This window comes from Pelmatolapia mariae, linkage group LG16_19 (assembly GCF_036321145.2).
Source record: "Pelmatolapia mariae isolate MD_Pm_ZW linkage group LG16_19, Pm_UMD_F_2, whole genome shotgun sequence".
Classification (NCBI taxonomy): domain Eukaryota; kingdom Metazoa; phylum Chordata; class Actinopteri; order Cichliformes; family Cichlidae; genus Pelmatolapia; species Pelmatolapia mariae.
This window is the reverse complement of record NC_086241.1, coordinates 45,300,091-45,327,811: the sequence shown is the minus strand read 5'-3', so window position 1 is coordinate 45,327,811 and position 27,721 is coordinate 45,300,091. Positions and strand designations below refer to the sequence as shown.

Below are 27,721 nucleotides of genomic sequence, written 5' to 3'. Positions count from 1 at the left end.
GTTTGTCTCGTTAGGCATAAAAGCTCACAGCAGCTGCAGTTACTTTCAAAGCAGTGACTGTGAAGCTTATGTGAGTAGAATCTGAATGACTTTTTATATATATATAATGTGGATAGTTTGTTTGGCCACAAAAATGCTTTTTACAGACTTACTTTGGCGTATTGTTGTAATTAGATTGGATGAGGTTTTGTATTTTTTCTGATTTCAGTAGTTGTCTTTGTTGTGTTATGGCTGATGTTGTTTGGGTCTCATTTTTAAATGTGTTGTTCTGTAAAAAAGTGTTTTTTCATCTTCTTTCGTGCATGAAACATTGCAGTTTTGTTGTTATTGTGTTTTTTTTATCATGTAGTTAAGTTACGGAGCTGGTGATAATTGTGGGATTTATAAAGCAGAAATCATTGTATTTATTGAAAATTAAAAAAATAGCAATGCATGTATTGCAGATTTATGGTTTAATCTATTTTTTTGTTATTTCACAGTCATGATGTGCACAAGGCTAAAATGTTTAGTTTATGGCAATCATAGAAAAAATGTATATTAAGACGGAGAAAGTGGGGTTTTTTTTTTAACTTACTGATTTTTTTTTTTTAATTGCAGATTTGTCAGCACTTTTCTTGGTCTTTTGGTCACTTTTTACTACCTGGAGAAGAATGCGGACCCGGTCGGCTTCATCCACAACAGGCATAGCCATCTCCATTTCTTCCAGAAATGTTAAACACGTTGTTTTAGGAGAAATGTGAACTGTTTGAAAATTATCGATCTTTGTTTTTGTCCACCAGTGAATCCTACTTTTGAGGAATACCTTGAAAGACAAAACCTCTTTGAAGCCACTCAACAACTGATCGAGAGGGAAAAACATCTGTTTGGAGAGATAACCAAGGCTGATGCAATTAAAGCTCACGAGGAAGCAGTAGAAAAGCTTGCTGCAGACTATGAAGCACTTGAAAAGCGTATAGAGCAGACTGTGCAGCAGAGTCTTTCTCTCAGCAGTGCGGCAGCGGTGTCTGCTTTGACATCTGCAGTGAAAGCCATCAACCTTGAGGAAGAGCAGGACCAGCTGTGGAGACAAAGATGCCGGACGCCATCAGCCTGGAGGCCCAAGAAGTGGAAGACGCGCCATGACAAAGTGCTTCATGAATTAGTGTATAGTCGTTTGGAGAACCCATCGAGCCCCACTGGTAACCAGGTGAACCAGTCGCCTATCCGAGCAGACGTCCAGTCCATGGGCAGGCAGCTGAAGGAGGACATGGAGTGGGTGGTGGAGGTGGTGAAGAACTGCTACCCACCAGAGATGGACATCTGTAACTTTTATGCAAGACTGTACCATCAAACTTTCAAGGCAAGACTCAAAAAGCTTGCAGACTTTGTTCTGGATGACAAGGACTGCAGCTTCCTCCTGCGATGGGTGAAGGAGTTTTATCCAGGGTAAGCCACCAGTTCAATTATTGTTTGAAGTAGCATCTTTCTGTGCCTAAACATTATGATGTCTGTCAGTGCGAGGTCCTTCATTGATCCTTGAAGAATAAATACCTGAGCAATTACAGATAGATAGTGAATAATAATACAAATGTAACGGCTAATTTCTTGTTTTCTTAATGAGCAAAATAAATGACATTTTTGTAAACTAAACACAACTTGGGGTGTTTATAGAAACTCATGTGTTATCTGCTCTGCGTACCAGAATCCTTGAAAAACCTGAGCTGGCCAGTAATATCAATACTGAAGCGCTGGGAAACCTGCTTCCTGATGAGTTACTGAAACCTCTGGAGGAGGAGTACCTCAGCAAACAACAGGTAACACAGTGTATCTAAGGCGTGTATCCAGTTAATCAGTATGGTCATTGCAGGGCTTAAAGTGAGATGTGCAAGTCCAGCATCAAAGAGTTTCTGGTTTTATTTTTTTGAACATAATATTGTAGATGTAATTATTACTGTCAGTAATTAAATCTTTACACGTGAAAGCATTTCAAAAGTGACAGCGGTGTCTTGTTGTGTGCTTAGAGCGACCTGATGATTTTTATTGGCCGAGTATTGGATGAAGCAAAGAAAGAGTGGGATCAAGGAAAGGAGCCGACAAGAGATGATGGTTGCTACGTCAGTCCCGTGGCCTATGATGTCATCCAGGTAGAGTTGCTGCAACAACATAATATTAAAGAGGCTGAAATTGATGCTTTTATGAAAATGTATTAATATAAAGTGAAAGGCATTACTTGTGGTGGCCAACTTCAAGGATTCTTATAGTGAGTCACAGTGTTGGTCAAGTTACTTGAAAAAAGTAATCAGTAACTAATTACTGATAACCTCCCCAAAAAAGTAATCCCGTTACTTTCCTGATTACTTATTTTCAAAAGAAATTAATTACTTAGCTACTTTTTAAAAACATGATTTAAAACCTGAATAGGTGATAAAGCGATAGATCTTTCAGCCCAATTCTACTTTCTGCGTAATCCATCATATAAAATGTAATCGAATGGAAAAGTCTCTTTTTAAAATTTGTTTTATTGGTTTTAATCTTTTAACTTTATGCATCAAGCAAAAATTAAATTATATGCAACATCGTGCATCGGGGCGATCGTGGCTCAATAGTTGGGAGTTCGCCTTGTAATTGGAAGGTTGGTGGTTCGAGCCCCGGACAGTCTTGGTCGTTGTGTCCTTGGGCAAGACACTTCACCCGTTGCCTACTGGTGGTAGTCAGAGGGCCCGGTGGCGCCAGTGTCCGGCAGCCTCGCCTCTTTCAGTGCGCCCCAGGGTGGCTGTGGCTACAATGTAGCTTGCCATCACCAGTGTGTGAATGTGTGTGTGAATGGGTGAATGACTGGATGTGTAAAGTGCTTTGGGGTCCTTGGGGACTAGTAAAGCACTATACAAATACAGGCCATTTACCATTCTCTGACTGGAAGAAATTTGTTTAACATTTAAACCTATTTTCTTCACATTCCTGCACATAAGATAAAATAGGTTTTTGTGTTTACACTCAGTCTTTCAAGTAGATGCAAGTAAAACACAGCAGAAAATAAATAAAATCAAAGACTCCTGTTGCTCTATTTTCACCTGTATAGCAGGAGTGGGGTAGGCGGAGGTTTGCCCTGGTGCAGGTGTGCCGGAGCGGTCAATGGAAGAATCCGCGAGTTTGTGAATTTCCGTGGTAGCGTACTCTGTGCTTGCTCGGAAGTTAGGGGTTTTTCGCTGTAAAAAGAAGTTTTCTTCCCACGCAGTGAACAGCGGACGCTAACGTTTTTGTCACTCCCCTCTGGTACAAGGATACCGCCACCTGCTGACCGAGCGAATGAACCATATTGTAAACTGAAGTAGCGTCATTACAAATGCATGTTTAATTTGATTTAGTGATAGTCGAGTGTGTTTATGTTTTTCTGTGCGGAGAGGATTGTTGGAATAGTGATGATGATGTCCGCTATCACTGTCAATTGTCAGTAAACACTTAATCTGGCTGATGAATCTTGACGTGACACATTACTAAGTCAGTATTATTAAGTCTGTAATTCGGCGCCATTCTTCTTATTTTACGGCGCTGTTGTTCAATCGGGGGATGCTCTCTGTTGAGGAGAAAAGCATGAGTTTGTTTGTAAACAGATTATCCATTGTTTAAATGTCCCAGGTAGTCGAAAAGGAGGCAGAGCTGTTGAGAAATGCTAGGAGCTAACTGGGCGCTAACCGTGTCACTCAAATACATTAACTGTCGCAATGTTGGCAAAGAGAGGAAGTGACGTAAGATTTGCGCATGCGGGGTACCGATCGGGTTTCCGGTACGGATCGAGTGACAATTATCCATTCTTGATCTGCACACAGCTGTTGCCACGAACGTCGCACTCGCTTACGTCATTGTCATGAGACGCTCACAAAAAAATCACGGTTTTAGTAGCGCAGTAACGCAGCGTGCTTACGGGAAAGTAACAGTAATCAAATTACCTTTTTTGCAATAGTAATCCCTTACTTTACTCATTACTTGAAAAAAGTAATCGGATTACAGTAACGCGCATTACTGCCCATCTCTGGTGAGTCATGCATTTGTTGACTTCTAATTGTTGACCATGATGAGAGGCTTTGGATACATTGCTATGTCAGAACTGTGCAATAAAAATTGTTGTGGTGAAAAAATGACATAACATTGTTAGTTTAACTGGATCTGAAAATGATGGAAGTGCATTGCTGTGTAAAGTGCTTTGGGTACTTAAAACTGCCACTGATTTGTCCATCCATTTGTCTTCAGTTTATTAACGGCATCGTGACATCAGCACATATAACTGTAAGAGACCTGCACAAGGCCCAGAAAATAACATCCAACCTGACAGACTTCATGCAGAGGTAACAAGGCTTCACAAGGCTGTCTTTTAAATATTGTCATTTGAAAATACATTTTAGTTTTATGTTTGGTAATAACAAGATAATAGAAGTGAAAACTGTTTTTAATCTTCTGCAGGTATAAAGAGTTTCACGAAGACATCATTAAGCAGAACAAAACGCACAGCAAAGCTCTTATAAAGGCAAACCTCAGCTGTGTCGAACAGTTCAGGTATGTTTCTGATCCAGTTAGATGAAGATAAAATTATAATTTTACCTTCATCATAACAGCCGAATACTTCACTGTGAGCTAATGTGTCCTGTGTGGTCTGTCTAAAGGGACTTCGTTATCATGGAGAGCCATCTATTCCCAAAGAATGTGCGGGAAAACTGTTTGCGAGGTCTGACTGAGATGAAACAGTCCGCCCACACTTATTTATTAACTCCTGTGCACAAGATCCTCAAGGTAAGTTCTTTAAAACAGATTTAGAGGCAGTTTTTCTTAATTTCAGCTATCCTCTTTAGAGATCAACAAAATGCCTTACATTTGTTCCCCACACAGCCACACTACCAGAAGGTGGGAACCAGTGACTGGCTGAAGAAGAACACGTTTGAGAAGCTGCTGAACAGCACTGAAGAAGAGCTTCAAGAACTTCAGGGTTTGACTCAATCCTGTCATCAGGTAGAAACATGACAGCGTGAAACTTTGCTATGAAGCCATTATTACCAACTTTTAAATCAATGGACTAAAATATGATCTTGTTACTTTAATTCAGGAGCTGATTGGTCAGCTTCAGCAGGAAATGACAGTAGAATATGTCCGGAGGCTCCTGAAAGGAGAGGTCAAACTGAAGGACAAGGATCGTCAGCTGAAGGCTTACACGACTGTGAAAGAAAATGCAGAGAGATTGCACGAGCTGTTTGCCAGAATGGTGAGACTTGCCTTCACTGCACACTTTAGCTGAGACACAAATAAAATCAATCAAGCACAAACACTGATCAGCATAACATTGTTTGACAGGGTGAAACAACCTTAGTCACAAATTTAACTAACAATAATAAAAGAACCATTGACAGGCTATATTAAAGTTTTGAAATTTATCCTCTTACTTTGGTTTTACTTTCAAAATGAAGTGAAGAAAAAGAAAAATCAGTAAGAAATAGAAAAAAGACATTTATCAATAGATATTGGATCTGGAATGGTGAGAGGACAAGGAGTTACAATTATGAGACAGGGATTATAATATTATTAAATGGAACAAGATCCTTTGCCACTTGCAGTACAAGATTTTTGGTAAGAATTGGAGCAAAATTCCAGTCTGTTTAACTGAAAGAATTTAGATTCACATTTACTGCCCAGCTGGCTGGAAGTTCCAGTCCAATAGCTCCTGAAGGAAAAACATCATTATTTCCAAAAACAGCAGCTATGTTGATTACAGTTTGGGGAAACTTGCAGACAAAACTGACGTCACTGATTTCTCTTCACAGGGATCCAAACAAGACTGGTTAAAGGAAATCCTGACCAAGATTGCAGAAGTGCTAAAACTCCAAGATATTCCTGCCATACAGATGCAAATTGTTTCAGTGGGATCTGCTTATCCCGACCTCAGGTAACTTTTGAATTGACTCAGACATTATTTACTTTAATACAAAAACATGCAGAGTATAACTCACGCAAATGTAATGTGCTCTCATTTTTGGGGCCTGGTGTATCATAAACAACTGAAGAAGTGTATAAAGAACTATATCATGATAAGAGCTTTGTGAGACATTAGGCCAGGATAAACAATCGTAGTTTTCAGAGAGAGCTGAGGGAAAACAGGAAGTAGACTGAGCGAAACATCTCAATTAGTTTCAGATGTTTCTTGTGAGCAGGATGAGCTACATTCATGGGAACTAACATTAGCCAAAAGTAGATGTGCTGCCTTTCTATTTTACATTACCAGTTTCACTGATAGTGCACTGAAACAGAAAGCTAAATAAAACATGCTGGCATGAGAGAAGCAGCAGCAGCAGCTGTGTGTAGATGAAGTCAATAATGCTGTTAATTAGAGTTAAATGAAAGATTTCTTCCACCGGAAAACCAAACTGTCTTGATTTGGTCTCATTTCTAACCTTAAAGAAAAAGGAGAGAGGGAACCAGGAGACATAAACACTGCTCTTGATAGCACTCATATATGTTTATGCTGAATAAGAGTTTTATGGAAGAGTTATTTGGTAAAACTAGTTCATATTCGGAGAGTCACATGCATTTGAGGCACGGATCCATTTCAGTAAGAGCTCCACCTATTGTCAGATTTCCAACAGGGGTGGACTGAGACATTTTCCATCTCCCCTCTTCTCAGCAATTTAAATAGGTGTGGTGATGTGCTAATGACAGCTGTTAGTGTTTGCAGGAAGGATGTGTGTCAGGGGCAGAAAACTGGCTACACACAGAAAAAGACATAACATGTCAATGAAAACAAGTCTTGACGGGATCAGTGAAGTTATAACTTTTGCTGTTATTCTTATGTTGAAAGTGAAATAAAACATTGCAGATTATATTTAGCTGAAAAAAAATGCTCTAACTCATTTCTTTATATTTTTTCTTTTCTATATCAAATGTGGCAGCTTTCACATGACAATCCTTTTTTTCACAGTCTCTGACTTTACAGAGAAAATCATCACTTTTTTTAACCCTTTCTTCTTTCTATCACCAACAGTGAAAAACATGTTTCGGCTCTGCTCAAACTCAAGACAAACCTCTCCAAAGCCGACAGGAAAATCGTCAAAACCACTCTGTCGGACATACTGAAGGAGAGCCGTGCTGATCCTGGAACCCGGAAGTTTTTCTCCAAAGTTGAAGTGAGATGAGCCGTACATTTGCTTGTCAGAGTATCACTGACTGAGAGTTTGATTGCACAGCAGCAATATTATTGTGTATTATATTGTGTTACAGTCTCTCTATAAAGACATACAGAGTGAATGCCATGGAAAAACCTTGGTTCAGATGCTACTTAGACTGAAATCCCTATTATACGCAGACTCTGTGATGGTGCATGCTTGCTGTAGTTACTGTATGTTACTGTATACATAAGCTAGATGTTACATTCATGCTGGTAATTTTTGTGCATTTCATATAAACTGTAAATAAGTATGCAAGTGTTTGTTTTTATACACTTACAAACAGGTCAGTGTTGTTCTATTATATGTCGTTTTGTGTAAAAACTAAAATGATGTTAAAGTCTAGTTTTTTCATAAGTTGTATTACAGAGAATTATACATGTCTCATGTACATAAATAGATGTAAGTTAAGTTTTTCTAATAAATGTGCAAAAACCAGCTCAATTTGTTTTTACTGTTTACTCTGTGTTTAGTAGATGATCCACATGTAAACTAACTGTAGGGTTTATAGTATGTGCAACAAATATATATATATATATATATATATATATATATATATATATATATATTTGTTGCACATACTATAAACCCTACAGTTAGTTTACATGTGGATCATCTACTAAACATTATACATGTGCATATGTGAAGAAGAGCGCAATCCTAGGATCAGCTAAGATACTGCACAGGACCCTCAAGCTCCCAGGCCACTCGTAGAGGACCCGAGTTTGAAGGATAGACCGCCCACAGGGGCGAGCAGGGATTTTCAGCATCAGGACAAACCCTACAGCAACCATCACCACCAAAACCAACCAGCTGATCTACACCACAGCAGCAGTGATCAGTCACTGAGATGCTTGGCTATAGGATGAACAGCCACAAGGCGCGTCACCCTCCATGGAGGAGAAGACTAGAAGCTAAAATCAAGTTAGCACAGAGGAAAGTTAACCATTAATAGTTCAGAAATGGTTCCAAAAGACCTTCCCAACTTATGTAAATCTACATTTCTCCTTTTTAGAGGTTCACTTATTAAACTAGTAAGGAATCATCTACATCTGATATGTCTGAGAAATTATCTTGCATGAAAACACCCATCACACTGGAGAGATTCTCCTGGATGGCCCAGGAACAGCTCAGTGCCCTGTACTGGAAGAGCTGGGGAGAGAGAGGTCTGGGTGTCTCTGTGTAGACTGCTGCCCTCTGTAACCCAGGCCTGGATAAATGTTAGTTTGACTTAGTAAAAGATATACCTGCAGTGTGTATCCACACAGCAGCAGAAAGGTCCGAGTGGATGTCAGTCGTTTAAAAGATGCAATGCAAACACCAGAAAGAACAATATGAAACCAAAGTAAGTGATCACCAGTAAATATCTCAAGTCGTACTGGACTTTTTCTGTGTTAAACCAGAATAACTGATCTAAACAGTCTGTTCACATGTATACTACACACACACACACACTTCCACTTTCTGACCTCCAACAAATCTGGTGAAGTGTGGTGGAGTGGGTTGAGGTTTGGCAGTATTAGTTGTCATGGTTCTGTGTTTTTACTTTCACGAAGTCACAAACTTCCACCTTTAGCTTATTTAGGAACTAACAAATAAGTGAGTCATACTGATTATAAAATTTCCTTTTAAAATCATGCAAAAAAACACTGACGGTCTACTTAATGCTCATCACACGTGTTTAATGATGATGGATGCTGCTAAAGCTCTGATGGCTCCAACTTCTGAAATGACTAAACATGAACACAACATCACCTTTTTACACTTTTATGGCCATCAGTTTTGGTTGGTTACAAAATAAAATCTAACTGACCAAAAACATAACATTCTAGTGAGCTTTTAGTGTTGTTGCGCAATTGATCTGCTAATGGCATGAAAATAAAACTGCAGGATTACGAAAGTCAAAAAGAATGTATGAAAGATTGTACAACATTTCCTAACAGTCGACAAAATCTCTGTTTAGAGAGGTTGATCCAGAGGCCAAATAAGAAGAATGCTGCTGCCCTAGCGCAGCTTTCCGTGTGTGTGTGTGCTTTGGAAGTGAGGGATTGCATGTGTGGCTCTCTGTGGATCTCTGAAATTTCCCTACACTGTCTGAGCAGGAGGAGCGTGTTTCCCTAGGCATAAAAGCTCACAGCAGCTGCAGTTACTTTCAAAGCAGTGACTGTGACGTCTATGTGAGTAGAATCTAAAAGATGTTTTATGTTCTTTATAGATAATGTTGATAGTTTGTTTGGACACAGAAATACTTTTTACAGACTTACTTTGGCGTATTGCTGTAATTAGATTGGATGAGGTTTTGTGTTTTTTCTGATTTCAGTAGTTTTCTTTGTTGTGTTATGGCTGATGTTGTTTATGTCTCATTTTTAAATGTTTTGATCTGTAAAAAGTGTTTTTTCGTCTTCTTTTCATGCATGAAATATGACAGTTTTTTTGTTTTTGCTTTTATCATGTAGTTAAGTTACTGTGCTGGTGATAATTGTGGGATTTATAAAGCAGAAATCTCAGATAGCAGATATTCAGTTGTTTTTTGTGTAATCTTATTGGAATTCAAAGTAATTCAATGTATTTATTTATTGAAAAAATAGCAATGCATTTATTGCAAATTTATGGTTTAATCTATCTTTTTTTATTTTATGGTGATTCTGTACACAAGGCTAAAATGTTTAGTTTCTGGCAATCATATTTTTAAAAAAACTGTATATTAAAACGGAAATAGTAGGTGTAAAAAAATTACTGTTTTTTTTTTTTTCTTTTTATTGCAGATTTCTCAGCACTTTTCTTGGTCTTTTGGTCACGTTTTACTACCTGGAGAAGAATGCGGACTCAGTCGGGTTCATCCACAACAGGCACAACTAAATTGTGTTTTGTGTGACATATTAAAGAAAAGAAATAGATGTTACGTTTGTTCCACAAAATAGTGCTGATGTGTAAAAAACACCTCCACTACAGAAATAACTTTATCCATTTCTTCCAGAAATGTTAAATACCTTATTTTGGGAGAAATATGAACTGTTTGAAGATTATTTGTCTTTGTTTTTGTCCACCAGTGAATCCTAAATTTGAGGAATACCTTGAAAGACAATACCTGTTTGAAGCCAACCAACTGTTGATAGACAGGGAAAAACATCTGTTTGGAGATATAACAGAGGCTGATGCACTTAAAGCTCACGAGGAAGCAGTAGAAAAGCTTGCTGCAGACTATGAAGCACTTGAAAAGCGTATAGAGCAGACTGTGCAGCAGAGTCTTTCTCTCAGCAGTGTGGCAGCTGTGCCTGCTTTGACATCTGCAGTGAAAGCCATCAACCTTGAGGAAGAGCAGGACCAGCTGTGGAGACAAAGATGCCAGACACCACCAGCCTGGAGGCCCAAAAAGTGGAAGACGCGCCATGACAAAGTGCTTCATGAATTAGTGTATAGTCGTTTGGAGAACCCATCGAGCCCCACTGGTGACCAGGTGAACCAGTCGCCTATCCGAGCAGACGTCCAGTCCATGGGCAGGCAGCTGAAGGAGGACATGGAGTGGGTGGTGGAGGTGGTGAAGAACTGCTACCCACCAGAGATGGACATCTGTAACTTTTATGCAAGACAGTACCATCAAACTTTCAAGGCAAGACTCAAAAAGATTGCAGACTCTGTTCTGGATGACAAGGACTGCAGTTTCCTCCTGCGATGGGTGAAGGAGTTTTATCCAGGGTAAGCCACCAGTTCAATTATTGTTTGAAGTAGCATCTTTCTGTGCCTAAACATTATGATGTCTGTCAGTGTGCGGTCCTTGATTGATCCTTGAAGAATAAATACCTGAGCAATTACAGATAGATAGTGAATAATAATACAAATGTAACGGCTAATTTCTTGTTTTCTTAACGTGCTAAATAAAATGACATTTTTGTAAACTAAACACAACTTGGGGTGTTTATAGAAACTCATGTGTTATCTGCTCTGTGTACCAGAATCCTTGAAAAACCTGAGCTGGCCAGTAATATCAATACTGAAGCGCTGGGAAACCTGCTTCCTGACAAGTTACTGAAAGCTCTGGAGGAGAAGTACCTCAGCAAACAACAGGTAACACAGTGAATCTAAGGCGTGTATCCAGTTAATCAGTATGGTCAGTGCAGGGCTTAAAGACTTGTTGGTTTTGAAGGGCACTGTTGGACACAATGGTGTGAAGACATGTTTCCCAGGGCTCCGCAAAGCATTGACAAAAATATTATTTTAAGACGCATTCTCACTCTTTATATCAGTCTTGTGTGTTCTAAGTAACCCTTTTTGTCGTTGGTCGCCCGCTTTTTACTTCTTGAGGTCGGGAAACCTACTTTTGACAACTTCTGAGAAAGGCCGCATCCGAGGCCTCGGGGTTTCCTTCCTGGTTGGCTGTGGTAGCTGCAGCGGTAGTGTCCGGTTTTGCTATCTTCATGGCCTTTTCCCTTACATATGGCTCCACGAGTGACGGCTTCCCTTGCATTCTAACATCAGTGAGGACTACGGGTGGGCCGCGTGAGGACAATCAAGATCTTTCACTAAAAGTCCCACCATTTGCCTTCTTTGCACAATGGGAGATAAGAGGGAGCAACGGACAAAACGGGGCCAGGCTGATGCGGGTGGTTCACAGAGCCCGGAGCTGGGACACGGTTCTCAATGGGACACGGCTATCACAGAGGGCAGCTACGAGCAGGGTGCGGGTGCACCGCTCAGTGAAGTCACGTTTAACAGAGCATTGGAGGTTTTGAAACGGGACATCATACAGTTTAAAGCTGTAATAACCACCTTACAGGCCACCGTTAATGCTCAAGGGACCACCATTAAAGATTTGGAGCTTTCAGCTACAACTTGCAGTGACGAGCTGACTTCTCTTCAATCTGCTGTAAGTGTCCTAAAGGAGGAGGTCAGACAACTGCAAGCCAAATGTGAGGATTTAGAAGGAAGGTCAAGGCGCAATAATATTCATCTTCTTGGCGTCCCCGAGAGTTCAGAGACATCTAACCCTAGGGAGTTTATTTCCTATCTTTTGCAAGATCTTCTGAAACTGAATGAAGCACCTCTGCTGGATCAGGTTCACAGATCCCTTGGACCAAAGCCCAGAGCTGGAGCGCCTCCTCGCCCACTGCTCATTAGAGTCCACTACTTCCATGTCAAGAAACTGCTGCTATGTCATGCAGGGGCAAACTCTCCTCTACTTTACCAGGCCAGAAAGAGCTCCATTTTTCCAGACTTCACATCTGCCGTGGCTAAAAAACGTTCACAGTTTACTAGTGTCAAGCGTGTTCTGCACTCTGGTCCTGGGATCAAGTTCGGCCTGTTGCAGAACTGAGGGTGACACTTCCAGATGGAGTTGTACGTAAATTTACTGACCCTACGTCTGCCACGGACTTTGCCAATAAGATCCTGGTGGGCCCTGCCTCTCAAGACACAGAAGTTTCTTAGCCCGTTAGGCTGATATGGTTAATTTTTGTGATTTTTTTTTTTAAGTGATATACTTATGTTTATTTGAGGTAAACTTGATTTATAGGATGTATCTTGTTCTAATATATTTTAATACAATCCTTGATTTGTCTCTGCCTTGTATTGTAAGGAGCTTGAACTCAACTGGGACTTCGGATGGTTGGGAGGAAGTGCTCAGGGGGTTGTTTTCGAGGGGGTTGCGCGCATCTTGTTTGGGAAGATGCTTCAGAATTTAGGGGGAAGTTTGGATGTTTTCTTTGTTTTTTATGTTGTACTGTTCTGTACACTTATTTTGGTCTTTAGGTGCTTTTCACCGGTCAGCTTTTGTTTTATTTTAATCTTAGTTCTAACATGGTATTGCAACTAAATATTAATAACCAACAAGCAGGTCACTCGTTTAAGTTCTGCAGCTGGAATTGTAAAGGTCTGAACCAGCCTATTAAAAGGAGCAAGGTTCTCCATCATTGCAATTTTTGGGCACCCAGATTGTGTTTTTACAAGAAAGACACCTAAAAATTTCAGATCATTTTAGACTTAGTAAGGGGTGGGTAGGCCAACTGTATCACTCTACATTTAAATCCAAAGCCTGTGGTGCTGCTATTTTAATACACAAATCAGTTCCATTGTTTCCTCTAATGTTATAGCAGACCAGAATGGTAGATTTATTATTGTGAGTGGTAGTATTTTGAACACTAAATTCATTTTTGCCAACATCTATGCTCCCAATTGGGGCTAAAACTGTTCTTGTCTTCCCACTCTTTGGTCCTTGGTGGGGATTTTAATTGTTGGCTCGGTCCGCTGGATCGATTCTCAAATAAGCCTGGTTGGCAATCAAACTCAAGAGGTCACCAGAGGTCTATAACGACCGGTTGTCCTTGCAGACTGAGTTTAATCACTTGTCCTCTGGTCGGGCTGAAGAGATGTTGTTGAAGTGTCAGGCTGGTAAACTGCTTTCCCATCAGCTTCATAGTGCAGCAGCTGCACATTTCATTCCTCGGATTAAGACATCAATGATGTTTCTATGGATCCTAAAATAATGAATAACCAATTTCGAGACTTTTATTCATCTCTTTATGCTTCTGAATGTGCATTTAGCACTGAGTCTTTGGACTCCTTTTTCAATCATCTTAAACTCCCATCAATTGATCAAACACATAGTCTTTGGCTGGAGGAGCCAATAACTGTAGAAGATATCCTGCAAGCTATCAACAAATTACAGTGTGCTAAGTGTCCCGGACAGGACAGGTTTCCCGTTGAGTTCTATCGTAAATTTATGCCTAAACTGGCCCCGCATTTGAAGTTGGATCCCTCCCACCATCTCTACTACAGGCATCTATATCCTTGATCTTTAAAAAGGATAAGGATCCATTACAATGTGGCTCATACTGTCCCATTTCTTTGCTAAATGTGGACTATAAAATCCTTGCCTAACTTTTAGCGATGCGTGTGGAAGCAGTATTGCCATCTGTAATTAGTCTGGATCAAACAGGATTTATTAAAGGGAGATATGCCTTCTCTAACCTTAGACATTTGTTTAATGTTCTTTACAATCCTTCAGACTCCAACAGCCATGAGTTTGTGATCAGTTTAGATACTGAGAAGGCTTTTGACAGAGTCGAGTGGGGATACCTTTTTTACGTTTTGGAAAAATTTGACTTTGGTAAAATAATCATCGCATGGTTGAAGCTTCTTTATGCTTCCCTGCTTGCCGCTGTTAAAACAAATGGCACATATTTGGACTTTTTTCCTCTTTTCAGAGGGACTAGGCAGGGCTGTCCCATGTTGCCATTGCTTTTTGCAATTGAGCCTTTGGCCATATCACCAGGGTTACTAGAAATGGTATGGAACAAAGGGTCTCCTTATATGCAGATGATTTGCTTCTTTATATCTCAAAACCAGCATCTTCAATTCCTATGATGCTCTCAATACTTGAACAGTTTAGCCTTATTTCTGGCTATAAGCTGAGAGATGAACAATGCCCTGGCGTGGCTGAACTTGGAGATCTCTTCCTGTGTCTTATCCTCCTTACTTGCCCTGATTTATAAAAACCTGTGCAACTTCCAAGCGCAGGTTTTTATAACGTCTTGATGCATTCTCAATCATCCAGGAAAGTAAATCTTACAATGCTGTGATTGCAGCCATTCCCCAACTCTCTGTGAATGGTACTCATGGCCATTGATCAGTGGGTTTTGGTCAGTGGTTGTTGATCAATGGTCATGAGAATTTGCATATTAAGATTAAGGAACTGACCTCCCAGCCCATTGTTCCTTCAGTGGGCTGGTTTCAGTCATTATGCAAATGTACTGTTTATAAGATTGGGGAAACCTGCAGTCAGCTGAGACTGAAGAAGTCACTTGGATGAGTGACGAAACGTTTCTCCCACAAAACGCTACGTCCAGATGAACAGAATCAACTTTTTGGAGATTTTTATAATAACACTATTGTGAAAGTTACCTTGAAAATATGGTATCAATTTTTCGGGTTTTTTTTTCGTTATTTTAAGTTAAACTTTTTTCCCTTCAGTCACCCATTTTGAAAAATCCTTCTTTTCAACCTCCTTTAGTTGATGGCGCTTTGTATTTGTGGGCCTCCTTGGGTATCAAGTCTTTGCTTCTTTTGAACAGCTTTCATTTAAATTTGGCCTTGCAAAAAGTCATTTCTTTTGTTATTTACAAATCCGGAGTTTTGTTAAGGAGAAATACTCCCAGTGCCCATCTAGACCTCCTTGTCATGACTTTGATAACCTTTTGTCACTTCCCCCCTTATCACAGGGCCTGATATCCTGTCTGTATGAGTGTCAGTGTTCCTGGGTCGTTGACCCAGCGTTTTCTGTTCATGTTCCCTGTTTATTTCGCACTCATTCTCATTGCCTGTATTGTGTTTCAGTTACCTCTGTGTGTCTTTACTCAGATTAAGTTCAGCTGTGTACTCACCGGTCTCTCATTATCATCTTCATCTGTCCATGTATTTAAGTCCTCAGTTTCCCTCCGTTCATTGTCGTGTCATTGATGTTGTCTATGCCGTACGTGTGTCCAGTCCAGCCAGCCAGTTCAGTCATTTCAGTTCAGTCAGTCCTCCGTTTCATGTTCTGTTCATCCGCTCTCAATAATAAACACGGCCTTCAATTCGTCACTCATCAACGAGTCCTGCGTTTGGGTCATCTCTTCCTCGCATCCACACACGACACCCTGACAATGAGAGAATATGTTCCTTTAGTAACTCCTTAACCTTGGCTATTAAAATGGCATCGGAGCGGGATTTGGGATGTGCGATTCAGCATGACTTTTGGGATAAAATTCTTTACCGGATCCATTGCTCCTCATTATGTGCCAAACATGGGTTAATTCAATGTAGGATTTTACACCGTGTACACTGGAGTAAAGCCAGACTTGCTCAAATATACCCCAATCTTAGCTCTGATTGCGACCGCTGTCATCAAACACCTGCCTCCTTAATACATATGTTCTGGTCCCTCAAACAATATTGGATTAATATTTTTCTGACTCTATCAAAGATCATCCAGCTGCCCCTCCAACCTGTGCCCTCAACTGCATGTTTGGGGTTCTTCCTGATGCAGCTGTCTTGCCAACACCCCCGGCGGATTTGGTAGCATTTCTCACCTTATTGGCAAGACGCAGAATATTGTTATGTTGGAAGTCCCCTTCTCCCCCATCGTGAGAAATCTGGATCAGAGATGCTTTGCAATTTAGCAAACTCGAAAAGATTAATTCACCCTGCGTGGGTCTATGGCCACATTTTTTAAAATCTGGCAACCCTTTTTTTATCATGTTCAGACTTTGCGGTCCTGCAACACTCCCATTTAGCCAACTCAGACTTTATTTTATTTTATGTTTAATTATACAAACTCTATTGTGCCTGCACTTTATGATGGCATTTATTTATCTACTTTATTTATAATTTTTTTACAGATTTGATTTATTACAATGAGTAAGCTGACCACTCATTTTAAATCTTAGACCTTTTTTTGTTTGTTTTGTTTTTTTGTTTTGTTTTGGGGGTTTTTTTTGGGGGGGGGGGGGGGGGGGGGTTGTGTAGGTGTGTGGGTTTTTAAACTTTGCACATCTCTTTTGTTCACTCAGGAACTGTTATTTCGTATTCCAGGGTTTATTTTTGTACTATTAGCTTGGATCTTTCTTTTTTTTTACATCTACTGGCACTGTTGTAATTATGAGGTGGGAATGTATGTCTCATATTGTTTTACGTTCTGCAAAAAGAAAACACCACATTGTTTAATTTGTCTTTTGTAAAATTGATGTAATAAAAATATCTGGGGAAAAAAAGAGTTGTTGGTTTTGGTGGATGTTGTTTTAGACATAATACTGAAGATGTAATTATTACTGTCAGTAATTAAATCTTTACACGTGAAAGCATTTCAAAAATGACAGCGGTGTCTTGTTGTGTGCTTAGAGCGACCTGATGATTTATATTGACCGAGTATTGGATGAAGCAAAGAAAGAGTGGGATCAAGGAAAGGAGAAAAAAGATGATGGTTGCTACGTCAGTCCTGTGGCCTATGATGTCATCCAGGTAGAGTTGCTGCAACAACTTGATATAAAAGAGGCTGAAATTGATGCTTTTATAAAAATGTATTAATATAAAGTGAAAGGCGCCACATGTGGTGGCCAACTTTAAGGATCCTTATAGTGAGTCATGCATTTGTTGACTTCTAATTTTTGACCATTACTGACCATGATGAGAGGCTTTGTATACATTGCTATGTCAGAACTGTGCAATGAAAAATTGTTGTGGTTAAATAATGACGTAACATTGTTTTGACGTGACATTTACTCTGTTATCCACTTTAAACCTTTCCAAAGAAGTGCCAATAAATGTTTTTCAGCCTGTTGCACATATTAACCAAACTGAAAAAGACTTTGAGAAACTTTGAGGAAAAAATTAACAAACAAGGAAGAGAATTATTTTTGTTTTGGTCATTTATAGAAAGTCACAGTTTCAAACCCTCCCATGGTTCTGTACCTTAATCACTTGGGTTAGTCACTAACATTCTAAAGCACTGGGTTTGGTTCCTGGTGTTTAACTGGATCTGAAAATGATGGAAGTGCATTGCTGTGTAAAGTGCTTTGAGTACTTAAAACTGCCACTGATTTGTCAATCCATTTGTCTTCAGTTTATCAACGGCATCGTGACATCAGCACATACAACTGTAAGAGACCCGCACAAGGCCCAGAAAATAACATCCAACCTGACAGACTTCATGCAGAGGTAACAAGGCTTCATAAGGCTGTCATTTAAAAATTTAAATTTGAAAATACATTTTAGTTTTATGTTTGGTAATAACAAGATAATAAATGTGAAAACTGTTCTTAATCTTCTGCAGGTATCAAAATTTTCATGAAGACATCATTAAGCAAAACAAACTGCACAGCAAAGCTTTCATAAAGGCAAACCTCAGCTGTGTCAAACAGTTCAGGTATGTTTCTGATCCAGTTAGATGGAAATTCAGATTTTACCTTCATCATAACAGGCGAATACTTCACTGTGAGCTAATGTGTCCTGTGTGGTCTGTCTAAAGGGACTTCCTTGTGGAGCACGATCTGTTCCCAGAGGATGTGCGGGAAAACTGTTTGCAGGTCCTGACTGAGATGAAACAGTCTGCCCACACTTATTTATTAACTCCTGTGCACAAGGTCCTCAAGGTAAGTTCTTTTCAACTGCAGATATCAATAATCCTCAGGATTAAATCCTAATATGTTTTAATCAAAGGTTTAAAAAACTGTATTATTTGTTCCTCACACAGCCACACTACAAGAAACTGGGAACCAGTGACTGGCTGAAGAAGAACACGTTTGAGAAGCTGCTGAAAAGCACTGAAGAAGAGTTTCAGAAACTTCAGGGTTCGAGTCAACCCTCTTACCAGGTAAAAGGAGGAAACTTTGTTTTGGATTGAATGGCCATTATTGCCTTCATTGCCAATGTTTAAGTAAAAGGATTATGATGCGCTCTGACTACTTAAATACTTGGTTTCAATTCAGGAGCTGATTGGTCAGCTTTACCAGGAAATGACAGTAGAGTATGTCCAGAGGCTCCTGAAAGGAAAGATCAAACTGAAGGACAGCAATCAGCAGCAGAAAGCTTACAAGACTGTGAAAGAAAATGCAGAGAAACTCCACGAGCTGTTTGCCAAAATGGTGAGACTTGATCTTTAATGCACACTTTAACTGAGACACAAATAAAATCAATCAAGCACAAACACTGATCAGCATAACATTGTTTGACAGGGTGAATCAGAATCAGAATCAGAAAGGTTTTTTTGCCAAATGTTGAGCAGATTTACAACATTAGGAAATTGCTGTGGTACTTATTGCAAAACATACTGTAAGACAAACGCTTAAATAAACATAAAAATCTAAATTAAAAGTGCTAAGCAGATTGATATATACATGTACGCAGGTACGCAAAATGGAACATATGCAGAGAACACAGTATAGTGTCATGTGTTTGTGGTGGGAACAGTCACATGGTTATTTTTCATGAGTCCAACAGCAGAGGGGAAGAAACTGTCCTTATGCCTGAGGGGAGCAGGTCAAACAGACTGTGTCCAGGGTGAGAAGGGTCAGCTGTGATCCAAGCTGCACGCCCCAGTGTCCTGGAGGTATACAGGTCCTGCAGAGATGGGAGTCTGCAGCCAATCACCTTCTCAGCAAAGCGCACAACACGCTGCAGTCTGTTTGTCCCTGATGGTGGCTCCATCATACCACACGGTAATGGAGGAGATGAGGATGGAGGAGTTGATTGCAGTGTAGAATTGCATCAACGTCCTTGTTGGCAGGTTGAATTTCTTCAGCTGCCTCAGGAAGTACATCCTCTGCTGGGCCTTATGATGGAGCTGATGTGGGCTCCCACTTGAGGTCCTGGGTGTTGGTGGCACCCAGGAAGCGGAATGAGGCAAACCTTAGTCACAAATTCAACTAACTACAGTAAAAGAACGATTGACGGGCTGTATTCCAGTTTTGAAGTTTACCCTCTTACTTTGGTTTTACTTTCAAAATCAAGTGAATAAAAAGAAAAATCAGTAAGAAATAGAAAAAATACATTTGTCAATAGATATTGGATCTGGAATGGTGAGAGGACAAGGAGTGGGAGGGGGTCTGTCACGGCTGGGGCAGCAGTCGTGTGGTAGAGTTAATGAGGACCCAAGATGCAAGAAACGGCTAGATGCAGGTGAGCGTTTAATTTACAAAGCGTGAAATATATACAGAAATGAGGGTGGCGAGGACTGCACAAAGACACAAACCTAAACTGGGAAAAACTAGTAAACCTGGAACACGGGATGGAACAGAGAGAGACACAGAGAAATACCAACTGACGCAGAGAAACACAGACGACACGACGAGGAGCACAGGCAGACACACACTATAAATACACACACCAGGCAATCAGGAATTGGCACACAGGACGGGACACAGCTGGAACTAATGGGCATAACGAGACACAGACTAACAAAGTAAAACAGGAAACACACAGATTGTTTTACAACAGAAACTCGAGGACCCGAACAGAGCACAGAGGACAGACACAGGTAGGGCTGATACAACACTCAAGCACTAAACACAAGAACCAAATCCTAAGAACTAATACCAAAATCAGAATAAACACAAAACACAAGGTGAAACCAAAAGGAAACACAAAACGCTGGGTCAAAATGACCCAGGATCATGACAGGGTCACTATTATGAGACAGGGATTATAATAAGGTAAAATGGGACAACATCCTTTGCCACTTGCAGTACAGGACTTTTAGATAAGAACAGGAGCAAATTTTCAGTCTTTGTAACTGAAAGAATTGAAAATTAACATATACTGCGCAGCTAGCTGGAAATTCAAGTGCAATAGCTCCAGAAGAAAAAACATAATTATTTCCAAAAACAGCAGCTATGTTGATTACAGTTTGGGGAAACTTGCAGACTAAACTGACGTCACTGATTTCTCTTCACAGGGATCCAAACAAGACTGGTTAATGGAAATCCTGACCAAGATTGCAGAAGTGCTAAAACTCCAAGATATTCCTGCCATACAGATGCAAATCGTGTCACTGGGATCTGCTTATCCCGACCTCAGGTAACTTTTGAATTGACTCAGACATTATTTACTTTAATACAAAAACATACAGAGTATAACTCACGCAAATGTAATGTGCTCTCATTTTTGGGGCCTGGTGTATCATAAACAACTGAAGAAGTGTATAAAGAACTATATCATGATAAGAGCTTTGTGAGACATTAGGCCAGGATAAACAATCGTAGTTTTCAGAGAGAGCTGAGGGAAAACAGGAAGCAGACTGAGCGAAACATCTCAATTAGTTTCAGATGTTTCTTGTGAGCAGGATGAGCTACATTCATGGGAACTAACATTAGCCAAAAGTAGATGTGCTGCCTTTCTATTTTACATTACCAGTTTCACTGATAGTGCACTGAAACAGAAAGCTAAATAAAACATGCTGGCATGAGAGAAGCAGCAGCAGCAGCTGTGTGTAGATGAAGTCAATAATGCTGTTAATTAGAGTTAAATGAAAGATTTCTTCCACCGGAAAACCAAACTGTCTTGATTTGGTCTCATTTCTAACCTTAAAGAAAAAGGAGAGAGGGAACCAGGAGACATAAACACTGCTCTTGATAGCACTCATATATGTTTATGCTGAATAAGAGTTTTATGGAAGAGTTATTTGGTAAAACTAGTTCATATTCGGAGAGTCACATGCATTTGAGGCACAGATCCATTTCAGTAAGAGCTCCACCTATTGTCAGATTTCCAACAGGGGTGGACTGAGACATTTTCCATCTCCCCTCTTCTCAGCAATTTAAATAGGTGTGGTGATGTGCTAATGACAGCTGTTAGTGTTTGCAGGAAGGATGTGTGTCAGGGGCAGAAAACTGGCTACACACAGAAAAAGACATAACATGTCAATGAAAACAAGTCTTGACGGGATCAGTGAAGATATAACTTTTTCTGTTATTCTTATGTTGAAAGTGAAATAAAACATTGCAGATTATATTTAGCTAAAAAAAATGCTCAAACTCATTTCTTTATATTTTTTTATTTTCTATATCAAATGTGGCAGCTTTCACATGACAATCCTTTTTTTCACAGTCTCTGACTTTACATAGAGAAAATCATCACTTTTTTAGACCCTTTCTTCTTTCTGTCACCAACAGTGAAAAACATGTTTCGGCTCTGCTCAAACTCAAGACAAACCTCTCCAAAGCCGACAGGAAAATCGTCAAAACCACTCTGTCAGACACACTGAAAGAGAGCCGTGCTGATCCTGGAACCCGGAAGTTTTTCTCCAAAGTTGAAGTCAGATGAGCCACACATTTGCTTCTCAGAGTATCACTGATTAAGAGTTTGATTGCACAGCAGCAATATTGTTGTGTATTATATTGTGTTACAGTCTATCTCTGTAAAGACATACAGAGTGAATGCCATGGAAAAACCTTGGTTCAGATGTTACTTAGACTGAAATCCCTATTATACGCAGACTCTGTGATGGTGAATGCTTGCTGTAGTCACTGTATGTTACTGTATACATAAGCTAGATGTCACATTCAAGCTGGTAATTTTTGTGCATTTCATATAAACTGTAAATAAGTATGCAAGTGTGTGTTTTTATACACTTACAAACAGGTCAGTGTCGTTCTATTATATGAACGACACTGACCTGTTGTTCATATAATAGAAATGGTGTTGAAGTCTAGTATTTTCATAAGTTGTATTTTATGCTATATTGTATTACAGAGAATTATTCATGTCTGATGTACATAAATAGATGTAAGTTGAGTTTTTTTAATAAATGTGCAAAACCAGCTCAATTTGTTTTTACTGTTTACTCTGTGTTTAGTAGATGATCCACATGTAAACTAACTGTAGGGTTTATAGTATGTGGAAAAAACAGCAATAGTACTGGCAACAGACAGGGAATTAAGTTATAGTTAATGTCTATAATAAGTATTAACATATGTTAATTATAAAAATCATAAGAATGATAACTGCAGGTTGCAAGTGAACACTATATCTATACATGTAGCTTGATAGGTAATGCAGCATCACAGACAAACCCTACAGCAACCATCACCACCAAAACCAACCAGCTGATCTACACCACAGTTGCAGTGATCACTGAGATGCTTGGCTACAAGATGAACCGCCACAAGTAGCATTGCCCTCCATGGAGGAGGAGACTAGAGGCTATGATCAAGGTAGCATGGAGGGAAGTTAGCCATTAATAGTTCAGAAATGGTTCTAAAAGACCTTCCCAGCTTGTGTAAATCTACAACTCTCCTTCTTAGAGGTTTATTTATTGAATCATATAAGGAATCATCTAAATCTGATATGTCTAAGAAATTATCTTGCATGAAACCCATGGATCTTTGAGGAAGTCTTTGAAGAAATCCTGTGAAGTCCGAGGTTACATGGCTTTAAAGATTATATTTAATGAACCCTTCATCAAGGGAGTATTAACAATAGTCATCCACTGGTTTCCCGACCCAGAGAGGAATTACTCTTCCGTGTCTCCAGCAGCTTTGAACAATTCTGGGAAATCATTGGCACGCTCAATGAATCCCAGTTTATTTATTCATTGTTTTATATACTTGTAGCTAATGAGCTGGGGAAGGATGTCTTGAAGGAAACTATTTTCAAAATGCGGCTTTTTCCTGAAAGTGTGTCATAACTGCAGGAGGTGGGATATTGCCTAGTCAGGGGGGAGGAGGTCACAGTAAAAAATTCCCCAATGAGAGGCAGAGGGAGTAAAGGAAAATGAACTCATCAAAGGATCTAGTGATGAATTTGACTGTGAATAACCAGGCTGATAAGAAACTCCATGGTGCTTTCCAGCTATGACACTCTGACCTCCACAGTCTTTTGTCAGTTTATTGTTTTATCAATATTTTTTGACCTTTTAACTTTCTCTGTTAAAAGGTCAAGATTTTTGAAAAAATAGAAGTGGGAAGGGGGATTTTTTTTCCCCCCATGAAAATAAAGCAGGAACCAGTATGGGTCAGTATACTCTGAAGCCTGTTACGGCCTGGGACAATAGCCTTGGTCCACAGCAGTTCGTGCTGTAAGATGCCGAAATAGAAGCTTCAGATCTTGCCTTTGCAGGTGATGTAGATGATCAGGTATGATGGTTGACACTCAGTAAGAAGATAACCTGTTATGCTTTACTTATTTCTTAATTTTTCCCTCCTTTTTTTGTGGTCTTCTCTTTTCTTCTTGCTAGTCTGCCCCTCTCTGCCTGTGAGTTCTGGCGCTGTTACACTGCAGCACATCTGGAAAGTATTCACAGCCTTATGATTTTGTCACACTATTCTACACACCTTATTCTACACACACTATCCAATAATGGCAAAGTGAAATAAGTTTGCTTGAAATTTAGGGTTTGAGTAATAATATAGCCCGATATCTTTCGTCATCTGTACATGTTCCTGTCTGTCATCATCTACAACTCTGGACCTGTACGCCTGCATGGACAGTATACACATGGCTTTAAAGGGCTGGGTTTATAGCTGAAGAAGAGAAATATCCATAGTGTTACAAAACATAATAAATTTACTGTTTGTTTTATCTAAAGATTCGTCAGATTTTTCTCCATATGAAAACTACAACGTGGGACCAGCTCTGCGAAGGAAGTCTTGTTTCAGTATGGTGATGTTGGTCTCCATCTAGTGGTGTTTGCTGGTGGTGCAAAGACTATACTGCCTTTTGTTTTTAAATTGAAGTTTATTCATCACAGTCAGTCTTTAGCAACAGAATGATCGTGGGAATGTACAGAATAATTTCTTTCATGAAGAAAAGTCATTGAACAGAGAGCCTTAAACTATAAAACATAAACCAGAGCTCATGGAGGAGGTTCACACAAAGTAGCAGGTAAAGATTAAAGCAATTTCAGAACATTGAGATTTTGTGTAGAAGGCACATACGTTTAAAAAAAAATCTGAAGAACAGTACACAGTTCAAAGAAAATTCAGAACTATTAAGGACAACAAAAGTCAGGTTTCTTCAACAGAAATAGAACAAAGAAACTGCATTAAAACCAAACATTCCCATATCCTGGAAACAGTATAAGCCACATTTAAGACACTGCAGGACCCTAGCTAGTCTGCTGACTGATGACTCTAACTGAGGAGATTTTTTTGCAAGGCTACATGGATCATGGCTTTCTAGCAACAGACTCAGTATTTCCTGGGAGATTATTTTCCCTCCTGTCTGTCAGATAAGCCATGGTCAAAGGTTACAACTGAAAGAAAGCTAAAATTTTTCTAGATGCCCAAAGATTACATCTAAGCAACACTTTCATTTAAGGGAATAACACAGCTGCAGTTATGCCTTCACTGTTCCATTAACCTGCACATTCACACTCTTACAGCTTTGTGGTAACTTTACTTCACAGCCTGGACTGTAGCAAATGTGTTGCATTCGGCCTGTGTTATATTTTTACACTCATCATATCTATTTCTAATTATTGCTTGTTTTTCTTGTTCAAAATTTGCAGTTCAGGAAGTGTGTGTGTTGTAAGTAGTGGTCATCAGGAGAAAAATGAGGCCAAAGCTGAAGTGGCAAAAACTGCAGTTCCTCTAAGTCCCACTTGAGGCTGGCTACAAAAGGAAGTCAGTCCCCATCAGGGGGCAGTGATGACTTACAGGTGTCCTTACACAGGCAGCTCATGCTCGTCTGACTCATCCACAACATTAAACTGGACATGTGTGCGTGCTGTTGGCTCCTTTTTTGAGAATTTTTAACGGAATTTGTAATATTACAGCTTGCTAGGCAATAGAAATGATCCCAGGAGCTCGTGCTTCATTATCAGACAATGAGGTTTTGCATGTTTATTAACAAGGCAGGAGCAGTCTTAGTGAAGATAACGGAATAACAGGTGGGGCTTTAAATCGCCTCCCTCTGTACAAATGTATGTTTGTACCTTCATAAATAAAATGTAATAAATATTACAAATATTTTTTAAAAAATCATAATCTAAACATTTCTTTTACTAACTGCAGTAAACAAATCAAATTCAAGTACATAAACAACCATGGCTGTTGTTTACTGTAATACACAGTAAGAGTAAAAAAACACACATTTTTTCTTTTAATAAGCTGCTACTAAATGTCCCTAAAAAGCTCTTTCACCAAAACTTTTTTGTGCCATTTAAAATTGCACAGCTTATAATGCTCCCTCAGCCAAACTCCACCTGCTGTCTTTTTTATGTTTCATAAACAAACATGTAACAATCAGCATTAATCTTTTTCTTGCGCTTCATCCCGTGTTGCCCAACTAAGCCGTCACCAGCAGGTAAGACAGGAGAAACAGGACCTGCAAATAGGTCTGGATTCACTGCCGGGAAGAGCGTCCAGTACCTCGTTGACTTTGCCATTAGAAAGACCCTTCCACTTCAGCAACTTGTTCAGTAACTTGAAGTCCTCACTGTAGTCAAAGAAGAAACCCCACAAAGTTAGTAACACATAAATTATTCTGTTAGACAGATCTATTCATTTAAAAGAGTTTTTCTTTTCTTTTATACAGTGAAGAACAATATTTACAAGATTAAAAGTATAAAATAAGGCATCTAGAAAAGATGTTTTCCTTGATGACCTCTTTGCACACTGTCTTAGCCCAGTCATCTGGAAGGATGAGCTAAACTGCGCACAACTGTTTTATGCCAAGTGTTTGCATCCAAAAAAATAGACGTGAGGGATGTTTGACGAATTGAGAATATAGCTGCTCTGCTGGGGAAGTCTGTTTTATATGTGCAAGCTGGTAAGACATACGAGTGAATGAAGCACAAATTTGTGTGCATTTTCAAGGGGCGTGTAGCAATGAGACTGTAGACTGTCTGATCAAACAGGTTATCTATGGAAGCTCCTAATTATGATCATTTAAATTTGTTTTACAGCAGTGAAATAGTCATATCAAGAAAAATCCTTAGGGCTCTTAGGGCCCTTGAAAGACAGAGATCCCATGGTCTCTTGGTGAAAATGTGTTTCACAACCAGTTGGTCAGGGATGTTGCTTCCTGTCCTTGCCATTGCTTTGGTTGCCCATAGTTTGCCCGTAGCATGGAAGAAGCGTACTTTGACTTACATTTCCAGCTTGTGTCAAATTGCACTACGGTTTCATGTTTCATTAGCTTGTGAGGGTTTGAAAATAAGTCTGTGTCTCTGAAGGAAACTACAGAAATCTGCTGGTCAGAGCAGTCAGAAGGAGGTTATCGATGCAGCACCCTCTTTCCTATCAGTTTTACCCAGCGAGAGGCTGAGGCCTTTACTAAGAAGGTGTGTATACATGTTTGTATTGATACAGGTAAGTGAGTGTTTTACCTCTGTGTGAAATAATCCTGCTGTAGACGTCCCATTATTATCTTCAGTGCATCAATGGATTTGCAGTCCAACACCTCTTGGATGCCCAGCAGCATCTTGTGCCACTCGTGGACACCAGGAGCCTGATAAAACACAAACAAGTATGACAGGAATTCATGTCAAGGTTATGATTTTTTTTTTCCAGTTGCTCTTTTGGTAAAATGTCATTCACATAACAATAAGCAGACTGTTTGCAACTTGTTGATCTCACCAAGAGTGAGATGCTCTTGTGAAGATGGTTTGCATCTTCATGTATTCGTTCACCAATATTAGGAGCCCATCGCCCCTTCAGGGTTCTCTTCTTGTTTGTTATAAGATGTTCGAGATAAGTACGGGCGATGATCTTATAGGCCTCATCCACCACCACCTGAGACACATAAAAACAACATGAATGCAGTTTAACTGAATCGGTTTAAAAAAAACAACTACAGGTAAATTTGTGTATATTTGATAGATGGGAATTTTCTTACTTTTTGCTCGTCCATAACATATTGCAGTGTGGGGAAATGATTGTAAACACTATCAAGAAAGTGGTTCAAGTTGCTGCCCGATCTGAAGAAATCTTTAAAGTGGTTCTGCGACAGAAAATGTCATATTAATAGAAGAAAATATATTTACCTATATATATATATTTATATATATATATTTTTAATCTGTGGTTAGGATGGATAGATACCTCTGCAATAACAGTTATAATTTCCATCAGGAA

General features: G+C 39.5%; 2 protein-coding genes and 1 long non-coding RNA gene across 4 annotated transcripts; 2 read left to right on the top strand and 1 right to left on the bottom strand.

Moving 5' to 3' along the window:
• Positions 1 to 7,602, top strand: LOC134645419 (tumor necrosis factor alpha-induced protein 2-like). The gene is made up of 12 exons (XM_063498844.1): positions 1 to 70; positions 598 to 681; positions 780 to 1,425; positions 1,682 to 1,793; positions 2,001 to 2,123; positions 4,228 to 4,322; positions 4,438 to 4,530; positions 4,638 to 4,764; positions 4,861 to 4,980; positions 5,075 to 5,230; positions 5,787 to 5,908; positions 7,001 to 7,602. Exons 2-12 carry the CDS (start codon positions 651 to 653, stop codon positions 7,149 to 7,151), a joined length of 1,776 nt encoding a protein of 591 aa, XP_063354914.1. The 5' UTR covers positions 1 to 70; positions 598 to 650; the 3' UTR covers positions 7,152 to 7,602.
• Positions 7,603 to 9,326: 1,724 nt separating this feature from the next.
• On the top strand, positions 9,327 to 22,430 carry LOC134645610 (tumor necrosis factor alpha-induced protein 2-like). 2 transcript variants are annotated; one of them, XM_063499115.1, is made up of 12 exons: positions 9,327 to 9,358; positions 9,947 to 10,030; positions 10,232 to 10,877; positions 11,135 to 11,246; positions 17,052 to 17,171; positions 17,773 to 17,867; positions 17,983 to 18,075; positions 18,178 to 18,301; positions 18,403 to 18,522; positions 18,638 to 18,793; positions 20,602 to 20,723; positions 21,818 to 22,430. In XM_063499115.1, exons 2-12 carry the CDS (start codon positions 10,000 to 10,002, stop codon positions 21,966 to 21,968), a joined length of 1,770 nt encoding a protein of 589 aa, XP_063355185.1. In that variant the 5' UTR covers positions 9,327 to 9,358; positions 9,947 to 9,999; the 3' UTR covers positions 21,969 to 22,430. The 2 variants fall into 2 exon arrangements, with proteins under 2 accessions (XP_063355185.1, XP_063355184.1); XM_063499114.1 differs by lacking the exons at positions 9,327 to 9,358; positions 9,947 to 10,030 and having other exon boundaries at positions 10,112 to 10,877.
• Positions 22,431 to 25,988: 3,558 nt separating this feature from the next.
• Positions 25,989 to 27,329, bottom strand: LOC134645659 (uncharacterized). Its single transcript, XR_010096575.1, has 3 exons — positions 27,224 to 27,329; positions 26,974 to 27,095; positions 25,989 to 26,081 (listed from the first exon to the last, which is right to left on the bottom strand). It is a non-coding gene; the product is annotated as an uncharacterized LOC134645659 (long non-coding RNA).
• Between the last annotated feature and the right edge of the window lie 392 nt (positions 27,330 to 27,721).

Excerpts from the sequence above, each read along its gene's own strand:
- LOC134645419 (XM_063498844.1), top strand. The coding sequence starts at position 651 with ATGCGGACCCGGTCGGCTTCATCCACAACAG. Across the intron at positions 1,426-1,681 it reads GTGAAGGAGTTTTATCCAGG|AATCCTTGAAAAACCTGAGC; the intron begins GTAAGCCACCAG and ends TCTGCGTACCAG. Across the intron at positions 5,231-5,786 it reads ACGAGCTGTTTGCCAGAATG|GGATCCAAACAAGACTGGTT; the intron begins GTGAGACTTGCC and ends TTCTCTTCACAG.
- LOC134645610 (XM_063499114.1), top strand. The coding sequence starts at position 10,189 with ATGAACTGTTTGAAGATTATTTGTCTTTGTTTTTGTCCACCAGTGAAT. Across the intron at positions 18,523-18,637 it reads CGAGTCAACCCTCTTACCAG|GAGCTGATTGGTCAGCTTTA; the intron begins GTAAAAGGAGGA and ends GTTTCAATTCAG. Across the intron at positions 20,724-21,817 it reads TCTGCTTATCCCGACCTCAG|TGAAAAACATGTTTCGGCTC; the intron begins GTAACTTTTGAA and ends TGTCACCAACAG.